The sequence below is a fragment of the Polypterus senegalus genome, chromosome 1 (genome assembly GCF_016835505.1).
Source record: "Polypterus senegalus isolate Bchr_013 chromosome 1, ASM1683550v1, whole genome shotgun sequence".
Taxonomy (NCBI): Eukaryota; Metazoa; Chordata; class Cladistia; order Polypteriformes; family Polypteridae; genus Polypterus; species Polypterus senegalus.
Window position 1 is genome coordinate 327755813 of NC_053154.1, and position 17719 is coordinate 327773531.

General features: G+C 39.9%; 1 protein-coding gene across 1 annotated transcript in view; it reads left to right on the forward strand.

Annotated features, from left to right (window-relative positions):
* The window catches only part of tspan15 (tetraspanin 15), a 297343-nt gene that overhangs the window by 233457 nt on the left and 46167 nt on the right, over positions 1 to 17719 (forward strand). The window contains exon 6 of the mRNA XM_039737676.1: positions 17016 to 17066. Within this exon, the coding sequence (XP_039593610.1) occupies positions 17016 to 17066 (51 nt within the window). The remainder of the gene's footprint in view (positions 1 to 17015; positions 17067 to 17719) is intronic.

Consider the following 17719-nt stretch of genomic DNA (forward strand, 5'->3'; position numbering starts at 1 on the left):
CACCCAAGTACCACAATAGGGCTGCCCTTCAGGATAACAACTCCCAATACACCCCGTGGGTGTACAAATAGGTGTTCCACCCGAAAGATGGTGCCACCTTATGTGTAGAAGGAATATACTGTATAGTTCCAAGTAGCCTCCATGTGTCCTTCCATTTGGTTTCCTGGCCAGGAACTTTTTCAACAATCAACCCAGACAGTATACTTGTCCATCCACATCCTTCTATTTTGGAATCCTGTCCAGGCAAGCAATCACCAGCTGTCTCCAAGAGGATGCCAGTCCCTTCATTATGGCATTCACAAAGGTTAAAGCCTCATTCTCCACAGTTTGACTTCTGACCTTCTCTATGGACCTCCTTGAGTTATGAACACGCAAACTCCCCTCAGATGTGCTTAATTTCACTTGTTTGTGGATGTTGTTTAACAGCAGTGTGGACAGTGGTGATCCACTACAACTTCCAGGTATTTCTTAATAAAGAGGCATTTCTAGCTCCTGTTGTGTCATTATAAAGAATCTTATTCCTACCTTTAGTGACTCCCAAGATCGTATGAGAGCATCTGCGTAGCATGTATACTGTCACCATTGTGTTTTATGAAGCAAAATCTTAGCTTTTAAGTCAGCTTTTGGAAACAATGATACAGAAACAAATCACTAGTGTTAAATGAACACTGAGAGCCTGTGTGCGCAGCTCTGTTCCCACAAGTCATTTTTAAAGGTTACCTTAATATTGTAAGAGTTCACGTAACTAGAATTTGTTGACTTCTTAACTCTTCTTATAGTGCCTTTCATAGTGATCACCATCTCGTAGTGTTGTAGTGGAGAACAAACCAAGGTGTTAAATATGGAGGGCTCCAGTTATTCCTATGGACCCCTTGAAAGCTTGAAAATCAGTATATTGTTTGGAGGTGGTTCTTGGCAATAAATAGTAAGTAAATAAAAATTTGTTTGTGGCTTTTTAAATTATTCTGTGCCTATTTCTGAGATTGTGAGAAAACATTGTAATGAAGTACAGAAAGCTTTCCAGGCTGGATGGAGACACTTGAGGGGCAACAGACCATCAGCGGTGGGGGGAGTGCAACAGGATTCAACAGTGAGAATTTCTTAGAAGAATAATTAGTGTGCTTGTTGGCATTGAGCATCATCATGAAGAGGGTGACTACGAGTGGATTGGTGATTCTGTAGTACTGACAGTGTTCGTGAAGGGCTAGCCACAAATTTTTTCCAGTTCATAATGTTTGTTTTGGGGCCTCTGAAAATGGGGAAATAAATTCATTGGTCTTGTTAGGCTCTCTTAGAGCGTGGTGTTGCTATTTTATCATTGTTAACATATAATGGCAGTGCCGCTGAGAAGACTTCAACTCTCAGTGGCCAGCAGGAGAGTGTAGGGGCTGACGTGATGAGGCATTGATCAGTGCGGCTGTCAGCACAGTGGCAGATTTACAGGTCACGGGGCCCTATTCACAGACCTAGTTGGTGCCCTATTGTTTTACAAAAAAATGACAGATTTTAACAGACAATAAGGACATCATAATGTAATAATATAATACTATATTTCAAATGTATTGTACACAATTTTTCCATAATTTAACAATGAAACAAGTTGCTATCATTCAATCATCAAAGAACAGTCAGAATCAGAGCTCCCAGTATTGTTTTTATATCAGAAACCTCAATACAGTAAACATTTAAAATTCCATCCTCATCAACATTACATTAATTTATTTCAATTAAAGACCAACATTTGGCTATGTTGGTTATATTGGAAAAGTAGCTATTGTTTTTAACTAAATATACACTGTTCAAAAAAAATCAAAGGAACACTTAAATTGCGTATCGGATCTCAATGAATAAAATATTCAAGTCTTCAAATCTTTGCCAAGTAATATTGTGTAATTTGTTGAGAACAAAATGCTGTAGCAAAGGTGAGTGGAAACCAAAATCCCCAACCCATTGAGGGCTGATTCAACATCACACTGAAAGTCAGAAATTAAAATCACAGGGTAATGCAACTTTAATGAATTTCATCACGGCAAATCCTCTTGTGACTCAGTAGTGTGTGTGGCCCCCACGTGCCCAAATTCACTCCTGACAGCATCTGGGCCTGATCCTGATGAGATGGTAGATGGTGTCCTGGGGCCTCTCCCCCCAGACCTGGATCAGGATATTAGTGACTCCTGGACAGTCTGTGGCACTGCTTTGGGGCATCAGATGCACCAATACATAATGCCTTAGACTTTCTCGGTTCAATTCAGGTCTGAGAAATGTGCGGACCAGTCAATGGCATCAGTGCCTTCATCATCGAGAAACCACCTGCACACTCTAGCCACATGAAGGCTGGGCATTGTCCTGCACCAGGAGGAACCCAGGGCCCACTGCACCAGTGTAAGTTCTGACAATGTCTATGAGGATTTCATCCTGGTACCTAACAGAAGTCAGGGTACTTTTGCCTAGTATGCGGACCCGCCAAGGATATGCCTCCCCAGACCATCACTGACCCACCTCCAAATCGGTCATGCTAGAATAATGTTGCAGGCTGCATAACGTTCACAATGGCATCTCCAAAATCTTTCACATCTGTCACATGTGCTCAGTGTGAACCTGCGCTTGTCTGTGAAGATAAAGAGGTGCCAGTGACAGCTGTCGATTTGTGGTATTCTCTGGTAAATGATAATCAAGCTGCATGATGATGGGCTGTGAGCACAGGTCCCATTAGAGGTCGTCGGGCCTTCATGCCACCCTCATGGAGTCTGATTTGCACAGTTTGGTCAGACATATGCACACTAGTAGCCAGCTGGAGGCCATTTTTTTGGGCTCTGGCAGTGTTCCACCTTTTCTTCCTCACACAAAGGAGCAGATACCAGTCCTGCTGCTGGATTGATGTCCTTCTATGGCACAGTCTAACTTTCCTCACATGATGTCCCTTCCATGCTCTTGAGACTATTCTTTGGAATCACAACAAACCTTCTTGCGATGGAAGGATGGAGGAGTCAGACTACCTGTGCAACCTGAATCTACTGCAGGTGCCGCATTGTGCTACAAGTAGTGACAAGGACACTAGCAAAACACAAAACCTGGAGAATAATCAGTCAGGAAGGATAAGGAGAAAGCAACTGCCTGTGGCTGCCATTCCCTTTTTGCGGTTGTGTTGCTGTTGCCTCCCCAGGTCACCTGTTACTTTCATTTTGCACCAAAGCAGGTGAAGTTGATTCACATTCACTTCCGCTTCCTAACTGGACAGATTGATATTCCTGAAGTTTAATTTTCTTTGTTGTTAGACGTTGCAATGTTTAAGTGTTCCCTTAATTTTTTTTGAGCAGTATATATTTTTTTCGTAATTTAAAACAGATTAATTTTAATTATAGACAAATTCATAAAAATATAGCAAAGTGTAACAATTTTGCATTTTTGGAATATAATATGAGGGAAAAAATCTAAATGTGGTGGATCAGAAGTTTTAAAAACAGCATGGGTACTGCAATATTTTTATTATATGCAATATTTTTATAGACGCTTAGTTTTTTGATACAGCATCATTGTCTATGGAAATATAGCAATTATCCTTAAAATTCTTGCACAATGAAACAATTAACTGATATTGGCAGCTAAAGCGCTGCTTAAATGTAAGTACTCATGTATTTACTTCTTTTAAAACATTTAAATGTTAATTGTACTGCTGACTAACTGTTAAAATATGCAGCTAATGTAATTATTAAATTTTTTTTTTTTAAATTGTGTACTAACTAATCATTCGTAATACTTGAGGTGTAATTATAAGAATTAATTAACATTTTAATTCTCGTTATGCAGTGCTTCTTTCTTACCAGTCTTGGTAACAAACAAAAGTAACAAGCTCTGTACATAACCCATTTTATTTTGACTGTTTTGTCAAATCTTAATATTGTGCAGAGCTAGAGGTGCTGAATTTGACAGAAGTTTGTCGGTTTTAAATCAGGGGTTCCCCGGGAGTGCGAGATGGGATTTCAAAAGAGGAAGGTTGTGTCACAATTTGAGTGAGGTACATAATCAGGCTTCATTGTGGTGCAGTCTAGCAGTGTCTGTCTAGCAGTGGGCTTTGGACTTAAACCCTGCTTCTGACACTGTGTGACCCTGAGCAAGTCAATTCACCTGCCTGTGCTCCAATTGGGAAAAGAAAAGAAATGCAACCAGTTGTGTCTCAGATGTTGTAAGTCACTTTGGATAAAGGTGTTGGCTAAATAAGTAAATGTAAATTTATTAATTTGTGTTCCTGTTCTATGATATGAAAAGAATCAAACATTGCACACACAGTTGTCACCTGTGAATGAGCCGCAGAAATGAGTTGTTTTAAGAGAATGTAATTTGAACCTTGTAGTGATCCATAGAGAATGGCAACATTATTTTTAGGTTTGATTAACATTTTTGCCCTGTACGGACGAGGGGGGCTGAATTGGATGTAACACCTGCTGTTTACACTCAGCCCATCTCTGCTGCTGGTGGTCCTGGTAGTAGTGCAGCAATTTGAACTGTGTGGTGTGTCTGTTTTTGAACTGCACTACAGGTATTATTTGAGGACAAAACTCATTGACTGTGTTTCATCTCTTAGCGGCATGCCGGCACCCATTGCTTCATTTGGGGTCTCCAATCCTTCAAACCCCTCAATCGTTGATCATGTGTCATTTTCTCATGGCATACACATACATGTTGATATACCAACCCCCAGATCCTTAGTCAAGTATGTAAGGGAGCACATTTATAAGGTTATTGAGATTTATAAAGGTAAATTGCTCAGTTTATATTTAGTTTTTTTAGTTCAATTTGTTCATCTAGTACTGTATGTGTTTCAAAAATTCAAATCAAATATTACTTTGGTAGGGGGTGCAAGCGTAAACCAAAAATTTCTTGGAGTGAAGTTTCATATAAAAGCTGCAGAACCACCGAGTAAAGGAATGGAAGTCATTTTGGACCCTTACTGGTTGTATGCTGAAAGACCTTTCACCGGTTGCATTTCATACCAGTTAGGGCCTCTCTCATGTTCTGTTTCTCTGGTCTTTTTCCATCTTTCACTTTGATTAATTTTTACAAGTTATGAAAAACAACATGGTGTACTGCAGAGCAAACTGCCAGGTTCACTCCGAGAAAAACATCCCTTGTGGTCCTGAGCCCCACCACATGGTGACTTGGAATGTCTTGGTCAGAAATTACTTTTCTACCATCTTTGCACATTGTCAGCAGACATCTGCACAACAATTATGCAAGACTCTGTAAAGATGAAATCTTGAAATTTCTTTCACAATCGCAGTAAGTACAGACTGCTCGGTTACTAGTACTGTACATATATTAACAGCAGGTCATTTTTATTTTATTTTTTTTTTATTTGAAGCTGGGGTCCTACTTCTGTACACAAATCTGCCTCTGTGTCCGCTTTCAGTGGGAACACCATCTTTTACACGTTCTGTAGCGTGAAAATGCACCCGTGTCATGAAAAGGGGCAGTTTTGCCTGGCGCTGGTCAGAAGTACAAGCTGGTGTAGCTTTAGTTTGCAGATTTGCTCATCCATGTGTGATGCGATTTGGTGTATCCTAGCGGATGGTATTCTACATTGCTAATTTATTGTGTATATTCCATATTACCAGAGTAAGATTTCAGTGTTCAGCCAATATTGAAGCACTAATGGGGCTCTTAAATAATAATTCTTTACTTTTTATAGCTCTTCATCTCACTAAAGTGCTGTTTAGTGAGTAGGGAGCCACTTCAACCACCACTAATGTGTAGCATCCACCTGGATTATTACTGCAGCCATTTATTTTTAACCAGTATGCTCATCGCACATTAGCTGTTAGGTGGTGAAGTGGTGAGTGAGAGCCAATAAGAGAAGGGGATGATTAGGAGTCAGAATGACTAGGCCGTGGTGGACAATTTAGCCAAGACATTGGGATACACTGTACTGTTTTTTTTTTGTTTTTTTTTTTTGAAGGATGCGCAGGGATCTTTTATGACTACAGAGAGTCAGGACTTAGGTTTTACATCTCATCTGAAAGATGGGGCCAGTTTTTACAGCACAGTGTCCCTGTCACTGCGGTGGGGCACTGTGATCCACATTCAGACCACAGGGTAAGTGCCCCCAGCTGGCCTCACCAACACTTCTTCCTGCAGCAACCCAAGCTTTTCCTGGCTGGTCTCCCATCTAAGTACTGATCAGGCCCGACCATGCTTAGCTTCAGGTGGATGACCTCTTCTTAAGTGCATGTGTGTGGCTGCTGACTCCCTCAGTACTTTAGGGGCTCATTTCCTATTTGGTGTTCACCTACACATCATGTAAACTGAAGACTTGGTGAATGCCTGTCCAATAGAGTATCTTCCGTACACTGCCCTGTAAAACATTTATGACAGTTTGGGTCACTCTGCCATTATTCATCAAATCCATATGCCACGTCAACACCAAATGTCACAGTACTAAACTAGGTTTCAAATGCTGTGCCTCTGTGCTCACAAATCCATCATGTAGCCCTTCTGCTTTGGCAGTTAGCTCATCCATGCACTGCTTTCTAAGAAGCCATCCACTTTCTACCTCATGCCTGGACTACGCTAAGTGCCTCCAAGTCTGGATTCTTGATAAGGAGCATTTTTGAGGAAATGAAACCAAGAAGCATTATGTTATTTTCCAGTGAGTGTCAGGAAGTCTTTAATAAGTTATAGACTGTAAGGGTTTTTTTGTTATTTATTATACTAGCTGTGCTGCTTGCCCAAGACAGGATGAAATCTAAGTAATCCACATGGACCCCATCCTTAATGTTTGCAGTGCACCATGCAGTGCATATATACAGTGGGTATAGAAAAGAATCAATAAAGGATCACCCCACAATGTCAATATTTTGTTGAACCACCTTTTGCTTTAATGACAGCCTTGAGTCTGTTGAGATACTTCTCTATCAGCTTTGCACATCTAGATTGCAATATTTGCCCACTCTTCTTTACAGAACTGCTCAAGTTTGGTCAAATTGGATGGTGAGCCTTGGTAGACTGCTATCGTCAAATCTTTCCACAGATTTTCAATGGAATTTAGGTCTGGGCTCTGACTGAGTTACATGAGGACATTCACTTTTTTCTCCTTCAGCCACTGTGTGGTCAGTTTTGCTGTGTGCTTCGGGTTGTTGTCGTGTTGAAAAGTGACCATTCTGCCCATCTTCAACTTTCTGGTAAAGGGTAGCAGGTTTTCCCTCAAGTGTTTGATGGTATTTTGCCCCATCCATTTTTCCTTCTACCCTAATGAGAGCCCCAGGCCATGCGGCAGAGAAACACCCACAACAGGATGCTGCCATCTCTATGCTTTACTGGAGGTATGCTGTGCTGTGGATGGTGAACTGCATTGGATTTCCGCCAGGCGTACTGTTTGGTATTGAGGCCAAATAGTTTGATTTTGGTCTTATCTGACCACAAGACCTTTTTCCACTTGGCATCAGAATCTTCTAGGTGCATTCTGGCAAAGTTCAAATGAGCCGTAATGTGGCCTTTCTTGAGAAGTGGCTTTTTTGTTGCGACACTCCCGAACAAGCCGTAATTGTGGAGCGCTTGTGAAATTGTTGTCACATGCACACAATGACGACTCTTTGCCATAAAATTCTGTAACTCCTTCAAAAGTGTCCATTGGCCTCTTGGTACCTTCTCTTACCAGTTTCCTCCTGTCTCTTCCATTCAGTTTGGAGTGACGGCCGGATCCAGGAAGAGTCCTAGTAGTACCAAACACTTGACACTTGTTCATTATGGATTTTACTGTGCTCCTTGGGATTGATAAAGAGATTTTTTGGTATCCATCTCCTGCCTTATGTCTGTCCACAACTCTGTCCCTGAGATCTTTTGAAAGTGACTTGCCACCCATAGTCAGTTGTTTGCTGTCAGTTGATCTACCAAGCAAGGGAATGAATGCTCCAGGAACAGCTTCACTAATTGATCACAGGTGAAAGGAAGCCAGTAACCATGGTCTACAATGGGAATGGTGGGTACTCACACCTGATGGAGTTTAGGAGGAGGATGATCCTTTATTAATCTCAGTATTTCTAGTTATTTATTTATTTTTTTTTAATTCATCTAAACTGTATCTGTGATATCTTTCACTTGGATGTTATAGATTGCATTGAGTAAGTAAAGCTTGGAAAAAATATTGGTTTGTGTGTTTTCATTTAAGGCTGTAAAGCAAAACAAAGGGGGAGATTATTTTCTATATTTACTGTATCTGTTCTGTGCCATTTCATATGGGATTTGTAAAAGAAGTGTTAATGTTTGTGATGTGCCACCTGTTGGAATGACAATTTCAATGCATTTTATTACTATGAATGTCTGTGATTCACCGTCTGTTGGAATGAAAGACCCAGCAACCGGACAGACATCCGGACACTTTTTATTAAGGTGAACCTTTGCGCTTTATAGACCGTAGTATCCCCAAAATGCATTTATTTTAATTACTACTGATGAATCCAGTCATTATCAGATTTCATTGCAGTGTTATCAGCAAAAAATTGACACAAGAGATCCCGCTGACTTGCTAATAAGCTGAAAATGATTTATTTTTTTAAAAAAAACTGGGATTAGCTAGTTTCAAATGGGAAATGTTTAAATTGGGACTCGCAGTTTGAACCCTCCTCTTGAACCCCCCTATGTTCTTGCTGCTTTGAGTCAGACATTCAAACTGGCGATCTCAGTGGTGAGCAGCTGGTGCCTCTGTGGTCTGAAAGGCTTCATTTTTGGTTTTACCTTTTTTATCTTTTGATTATTTTACTTGCATACACTCTGGAGTGTTTTGTTTGTGTGTGTGTGTGTGTGTGCACATTTATATATCATGCCTATAAAAAGTATTCACCCCCCTTGGACGTTTTCACATTTTATTGTTATACCACGTTGAATCACAGTGGATTTAAGCATTGACACATATCAACAGAATAAGGCTCTTTAATGTGAGAAGAGTTCCCTGCAAAGTGATCCACATTTATTACAAAGATGAAGCGCAAAGTGATTGGTTACATTTAAGCATTTGCCCTTTTCGTGTCAATATTTAGTAGATGAGCATTTGACAGCCATGACAGCTTTGAGTCGGTTTGCTTAGGTCCCTGTCAGCTTTGTACGTCTTCACTCTGCCATTTCTCCTGATTCTTCTTTGCTAAACTGCTCAGCTCTATCAGGCTGCTTGTGGATCGTGAGTCAACAGACATTTTTCAAGTCTGGCCACAAGTTCTCCTATCAGATTGAGATTTAGACTCTGATTTTCCCACTCCTGAATATTAACGTTTTAGTTCTTTAAGCCATTCCTGTGTAATGCTCTGGCTTTAGGCTTGGGATTGTTGTCTTGCTGGAAAAAAATTCTTGTAGATCACATCAGCTTTTCCTTCAGGATTTTCCCCGTATTTTGCTGCTTTCTTTTTACCCTCACAAACTTTAACAGGACCTTCTGCAGAGAAGCATCCCCACTTCTTTTTAAGCAAAAGGAGATTAAGAGGTGACATGATTGAAGTGAAATTATGAATGGAATTAGTACAGTGGATCGAGACTTGTATTTTAAAATGAGTTCATCAAGAACACAGAGACACAGAAACTTGTTAAGGGTAAATTTCACACAAACATTAGGAAGTTTTTCTTTACACAAAGAACTATATACACTTGGAATAAGCTACCAAGTAGTGTGGTAGACAGTAAGACTGGAGGGACTTTCAAAACTCGACTTGATGTTTTTTTGGAAGAAATAAGTGGATAGGACTGATGAGCTTTGTTGGGCTGAAAGGCCTGTTGTCGTCTCGAGTGTTCTAATGTTCACCGCCTGTTGCTTCATTGTGTGGATGGTGTGTTGGCACCCAATCTGGTGGTCAAAAAAGCTGAAATCTTCATGGTGGAGATGCTGTATTTTTGATAATGTGCAATGCGACATGCCGTTTAGTCTGTTGGTTAAAGTGTTCAATTTTAACTCCTCAGACTCACGGAGCCTTTTCTAAGCTGACTTCAGAGTCTGCCGTGTCCCTTCTGGCAAACTCCAGCTGAGATGTCATGTGCGTTTGTTTGTTTTTTTTTTTTCCTTTTTGCCACTCTACCATAAAGCTGTGACTGGCGGAGCACCCGGGCAACAGTTTTTGTCTGTATAGTCTGTCCAATCTCAGTCACTGTAACTTTTGTCAGTGAATTTCAGCAGGTTTCACTCCCTCTGCCCAAAGAAATTTCACTACGGTACATTGTTCAACAATGTTACAATCCCGCAGCGGAGCAACCATTTTCATTTGACCTTGGCTTCATCTAGACCAAAAACAGAGCGCTGCTCTGTGCATATTCAAACTACACACAAGCCATCACAAACATGTTATATTGCATAAGCTTCTATCCGTTATGGTTACTGTGGAATTTTCAGATTGCCTTTACTTTTTGATTTAACCTCACATAAAGTAAAGTAGGTTTACAGTTGTGAGTACAAATCAGCCAGGGATTACAGTTTGAGCGGGTCTTTTGTGTAAAGGGATACTTGGACCTCTTTTTTCCATACAACTGTTACACAAGTCCTGTATCTTAATATGCTGACTTCTTCTATCAGCAACCCGGAGTTCCTCCACACTATGTCAAAACAGTGCATGAGTTTCTTAATTAACAATTATCCAATAGGTGGACAGGTCAATGGGGCCAGTGGAATGGCCACCACAATCACCAGACCTCATCCTAATGGACTTCTTCTTTGGGGGTCGAAAGGTAAAGTCTTTTCACAAAAACCACATACTGTAGATGATGATACGATTCATAACATAACAGAAGCATGTCAAATTGATGACAATAAGGAATTACTGTGCTTGAGAGTGTAGCAAGTTGAGTACAAAAATATGTAAATAATGAAGAAAGACAATTTGAGTACTTATGAGATTGTGCCTAAGTGCACTGTGCCATTGTGACATTCTTTTGAGTTAATATAGCTATTGTAATAATCATAACTTGCATGTCTTTTTCCATACGGACAACTGTAAACCTACTGGGTTTTGAACAAAATTGATGCAGTAAATGAATCCGCTACCTGGATAAACTATATATTCTACAGGTAAAGATAGAGAAAATATTGTGACAGGCTCAAAGTTTGAATCTCACAACTGTATAAAGATAGTCGTGTGTTGGATGCACTACATTTTTTAGTATATGATTGCTCTATATCAGCAACACTTGTGCAGATTAGTTAGTGTCAAAGTGTCCCCTTACAGACCCTGAGTGCATTATGCCTACAGAATGCATAAAAGCTTTATTAGCCGCCCTCCGTTTTTCTGATGCAGTTTTAAAGTAGTTGGGGCCGAAATCCACCCCAGCAGTTTCAACCCAAGTTCAAATAACATGAGATGAATACAACCACACTTTTATTTTATTTCAGTTCTAGGACCTTCTATCACAATCGCAGACCTTCCAGACCTACCCCTCAGACATATCTTCATCATCAAAACCCTGCTGTTGGCTTATTGGCTGTTTTTGTCACACTATAGTTGCCCTGCATTGTTGGCCTACATTAGGTGGCTGTCAAAGGGTAGAAACTGTTGCTTGCCAGTTCTCAGCTTTGAATGCACCACATAGACCCTGTTCACACTGCCCTGCGTGTCCATAGTGAATAAAACTGCTTTTGGACTGGTCGTGTTAGTCAGTTTTTAAAGGTCTTAAATGTCTTAAACTTCTACTCCTCTCTCTCCCTCCCTACCCAAAGATCACCAAGATACCCCACTGTCTCTGTATCTGGTTCTGGCACCCAAGCTGCACTGAGTGGAAACTGCTTATTCTGCTTGAAGGGTCCAGTAAAAGAGGTGGCTGTTAACAAGTCAGTGTGAAGGACAGCACTGTGTGAGCCATTGAGAGGACATCCTCTATTAAGAGGAAGCATGACAGGTTGTGATAATGCAGAGTGTCTCACTTGCAGAATAATATTTTCCTTAGGTAGCCATGCAATTTTCCATTATGACACTCAAAGTGTTGGCTTGCAGCAGCAAGTGCTGTTCGAGTGCTAAAATAGAATTTCACGCTTCACGCTTTTCAGTATTAATCTTCTGCACAGAGCAGCGGATAATCAGCGACAGGCAAAGGCAGCAAGGTGGAAAAGGGGGTCTTTTGTGTCTTGTGTAATTTCCCTGTCACCTCATGCCCCAGGGGAGGAAGGGGGGGTGCGATGAAGGATGGCATGCAGCTTTTCTTATTTGGCCAAAGAACGCAGGTAACAGTGAGATGTGGCCAAGGTTAAAATGTGTTGTCAAGTTCCAGTAAAGTCAGCCTCCTTTTTATGTGGTTATTTACACAGGCACAGCAAGAAAATCACCGCCTTCTAATTCGCTGGCCCAAGCCTTGACAGCTATGGCTGCCTTGATCTCATCACTGAATTAATTGGAGACGTTTAGCACTTCGGCAGGCCACAGAGCAAGTGTCATTTGAAAATGTAGCTTGTTCAGTCAAACAATATGTGTCATCATTAAGTACTTTACAAAGCCAGCAGCATTGCAACACAAAGAAACAGACAATACAAATTTTGATTAGAAGATGCTGTAAATAATGGCCGTATTAAGACAGTGGGTGGAGCTTGGGAGATTCTGTTATAAAATCAGAATTCCAAATAAACAAAAAACAAACGCACATGGGGAGTGCAATTTAGTAGACTTAACCACACTTCCTGTGGTAACCGCCATTGTAGCTGACTTATCACATACCTGATGCCCTGTCATTGCTTTTATTATATTTCTATAGAGTTGTCCTAGCAGAATAGTCACCAGTACTTTTTATTTTCATATTTACTCAAAGCCACAGGTACATTTTAAAGGGGAAAGCATCTCCCTTGCCATCTTCCAAAAGCAATGGATTCTTCACAAATTGGATGGCTGAATATTATGGCTAACCACCTTGGAAGGAGAAGTTAGCTTCTGGAGTACCATAATTACCCCACAGTTTCCTCAGAATCATCAGTTTAGCTTACGTTTGAGTGAAAAGCAGATTTGGCTAGTACTGGGCCCATTCCTCTCTGGGTAGGACCATACCAGATTTCCAAAACGTTGAGTTTTGCCATTCAAGTCTGCTTGGTAGTCACTACTGCCCATGCCAAGCTCATCATGGAAATATTTCCTGTTTGAGTTGTGCTGGGCCACCATATTAAACTTCCTTCTGGTCCCAGATTTCAATTGGACTTAATAAATTTCAACATTTATGGGTGGACATCTTAAAATAAGGAAATAAGGGACAGCCTTCATATGTGGCTTGAAAACGCAGGAGCTCACATAGCAACATCTTCACAGAAAGACTTTGGGATAACAAGTCTGTCTTTTTAAGTTTGTGTCCAAGTGAGGGCAATGTGCTCATCATGTATGGTGCAGTCAAGTGCAAGGAAACCATCTTCATGTAGCACCATCCTATAGGTAAAGGAGTACCCTGTCAAAACATTTTTTATATATTTTACTTATTCTATGTAGTTTTGTTTTGATGACAGAGAAAATATTTTTTATATCCTGTTTTAATGAATAACGGACATAACGCTGGACTAGTGTTGCGTAATCCACATGGCCAGTCATCCAGTCAAATGCTCACAACATGCTTAAAAGTGGGTGGGTACAAGTGTGTCATAAGTGCAGAGAGCACATTGCCTGGTTTAAAAAATTTACATAACCTATGTTAAAAATAAATATAATCTGATGCAAGAGAAAAACCTTTTTGTAGTATCAGATTATACGCTGGCTTTTGACTGCATCAATGAACGAAGGGTAAACATGAAAGATATATTGTCACAAGTGTTGTGTGTGCCCTGTGTTGTGCATCATTACAATGGTAGTGTGGGAGTTGATGTAAGCTCGAAAGATTTGGCATATATATTCATGAAAATATGAACTGCAAAATATACATTTGAAGTAAACACTCCATCAAAAGGGTTTCTGTTAAGACAGTGGATAGCAAAGAGCCACATGTGATGAGAATTCAGTCTTCAAAACACCTGAATCAACACTTCTACCTAACAGCACCAGTAAAGTCAAGGAGAAGGCTGCACAGCTTCCACCTTCTGACTGCACATCCAAACAAATAACTAAAGAAATTTAAGATTGCTGTCTGATTAGAAATGCAAACATGTTATTACAAAAAAGGCATGGCATTTGAACATAGTCTATATCCATAGACCACAATGCTTATTTAAACAGTGTTTGCTGTTATGTCATATAGTGATGCAATAGTTAAAATGATAGATATTGTAGCAGATAGGCAAGTCTCAAATGTGGGGAGACCAGTAGCTGCAGTGATCTTACGTAGTGTGCGTCTGTCTGTTTGACTCCACTGTTGCAGAACTTTACACTGTTTAATAACTAACACTAGAGTTACCAAAGCCTATGAAAAAACTTGTAGATCCGGCCCACCTTAAATCCGTTCGCACCTCTCCATCAGCGTCTTTTGTCCTGTAAATGTGCCGATAAAGACGAGCAGCAAGCAGCCTGCTATTTCATCCCCCCACTGTCGCAGAACGTGCACAAAGCTCTACCAGCTCATGCCTTGTTTGATTATCTGGGAGTAAAGTGCTTGAGTTTTGGTGTGGAAATAATAGATCGTTATTTGGAACACATGCATTTCATGTGTGTTCCATTTCTACAGTAATCTGTGTAAACACATTTTTAAAACAAACATTTTTCATATTTTAGTAGTAAATGACAAAATGTAGGCATAAACTATATAATGTGTGAAGGCTGAAGTCCAAAGATCAAATAAACATTTTCACAAAAGGTTCAAAGATAAGACATCAGCTTCTGTGGCGTAGTGGTAAGATTTGCTGACTTGTAATTGAGAGTCCCCGGTTTGATCCCGACTGCCTCCTATATTTGCCATTTTCGGTAGAGAGCTGCTCTTATTGTTAATTTTATACAGTACACACATACATTTGGTTTGCGTCTATAACAGCCGATGTACATTTATAGGACTTGCAAAAGTTACCGTTTTTTTTTCACTTTTATTCTCTCAGTCATGAACACGATACATACTACCGCCCTAGGGATCTGACGCTGTTAGTTTTTATTTGAAACTGGGAATAACTGTAGATGTCAATGGTGTTTTGAAGCAATGGAACTGGACATTCTCTGATCTAGAGTGATAAAAGCTGACACACAAATGCTGGTGAATCTGCCGCCTTCGTATCTCACCGTCACTTGATTTTTTTTTTTTATTCAGTTTTATTGAGTGTTCCTGCTCACGCTGAATTCATATGCACCTTATAGTCTGTTGTCCAAAAAAAAAAAAAAAACTGAGACATATGTATATATGATTTTTGGAATTATTAATTTTATGACCTGTATAGTATATTTCGGAAAACATTGTGGCACAGATGCAACATCATTCATATTATCCATATTCATTTGCATAATATCTTGCGGTTGTAATCAGTGACTGAGTGTTTCGCATGTTTTTTTTTTGTTTTTTTTTTCCCCCCGATCTTGCCAGTGTCCACGTTGCTGTATGGTGGAGTTTCTTTTGTATTCCAGGACATACAAAGGAAAGAATAGTATAGACAGGTCAGTTCAGTGCTATATGCAATCATCAAATTCAAATGTTAACAGTTCACACACACGCCAGGACCGTCCTTCCTACATTTACGACATGTGTACCTGTTGCAATGCACACACTTCTGTCTATGCTGTGGTTTCTATTACACACCTGAAAGAGACAATGTATGTGACATTTCAAAGAAATCATTTTATGACCTGAATAGTACCAATCGGAAAACATCATCGCACTAATGCAATATTATTTGAAAACGAACAGTGTCAGATCGGGTGTGAATTTATGTTGGCGCTGTTACTTAGAGTCAGATCAGGAGGGTTGGGTTTGGGTGGGGGATACAGCGTGATTGTGATTGAGAGAATAAAACTGAAAAAAGCTAACTTTTACAAGTACAATAAATCTATACCCAATGTCCCATATATTTGTCTCTTTCTTTTTTTCTCTGTGCTGCGTTGACATCGACACTATTCACTACACACTTTTTAATGTGTTGTCCCCAGACGTGTGTTCTTGTTTCAGAATCCTCTCTGGCCCCACAAGACTACTTTAGCTCTCACAATAACCTTCGTGTACCTGAGAGTGCACATAACAATGAGGAGCTTGTGTCATGGTTTTATATAGCACATTTCACAGATCACACAATCTGATGACATCTGCATAAGATGGAGTGCTGCTGTGTCTGTATTCTTGCAGTGTGAACACACTGACCAGCCAAGGGACTCACACTTGAGATCACGAGACAGTTAATGGTGGGGGTCTAAACACGGGAAACTTGTGATTATATAGTACGTTTCATGGTAAGTGCCATCTATAAATTACCCAGGTAACTTACTGAATATGCATTAGCCATTATATTGTGAATCCTTATTTGCTTTGTAACAGACCACTGTCTAAAATGAAATTGTCTGGTTGAAATATTTAGTTTAGATATATTCTTCTAAGATTTAAACAGTTTTATGTTAAGCATGGGTTCGCTTGTTTTGGAGTGATGTAAAGTAGACCAACCCTAGCTTTTCAGTCTAATTAATGAAAAATGTTCATCATCAGTCATTTATTTTTCACTGCAGCTGCCACAAAGCAAATTACATTCCTGTTCAGGAATGAAAGCAGGCTTCATTCCTCAATTTGCCACCTTCTCTCTGTTACCTCATAGAGACTCTGGGTGTTTTTTTTTTTTTTTTCATCATTGTATTTGTTTCACTCGTCTTTCCCTGCGATGGGAGTCTGATAGGATCTGCTTGTGTTGGGCAATGTATTTCTCCCCTGCTTTATTATTAATCACATTTGTTTATTTATTTATTTATTGGCCCATCTCTTAAATTACAATAGACCTCTCTGAAGTTAACCAGAGTTATCTGTTTTATCCTACAGCTATCATATTCTGACATGTTTTGAATCCAGAGTAGTAAATAATGGGAATGTGAAGAGCCCCATCTTGTCTTCACCTCATCTTATTGTATTTCAGTCTGTGACACTTCAGTTTTTAGTTGTGCTGTTGCAAGTGACACTGACCAGAATTTTTTTCTTTCCAGAATAGCACAGTTGTCAACACAATGTGTGGATACAAAACACTGGATAAAGAGGTAAGAAACCTTAGAGTATGATACACAGTTTTAAAATTTTAAACCGTATCTTTATAAAGATCCCCAGCTAAATTCACAAGCATCATCAGCTGTACTCCATTTTAACCCTGACCTCTAAAGAATGTGTACCTCTTGAAGAGTTTATCACCTGCTCCCCTATACATAGTCTAAGTCCTATTCCTTGCCATTCTTTTTTTGCAAGTCCAGTTTGAAGGTGTTTGCTTCTGTGTCAAAATCGATATTTTACATGTTTGTTTTTGGCCAAAACTATTATTACCACTCCAAAAATGTTCTCGTGCACTTGTGAAGTTTCACTTCATTGTTGATAGCCCACCCAGAAAGCAGAAACTTTTATTAGTCTGCTGGGGTACATTATTCACCAATGTGAAGGGTGAGAAGGAAATTCCACCAATCAGGTGATCTTATATTGGAGAATGAATGCTCCACAAAAGCCAGCATCATTTTTGTGGAACAAGTTGGTACATTTATGTTTCGGTCTGTCCTGAAATGGGACATCCGTCACAAAGCTTTCCAAACTAACAAACTTCAGCACTATGTTATGAAAGCATGTTAAACATCAGGTCAGGTCAGGTTGGGGAGCATGCACAGGTACACTGCAGTACCACACCCACCACACGACGAAACAGCTCAGG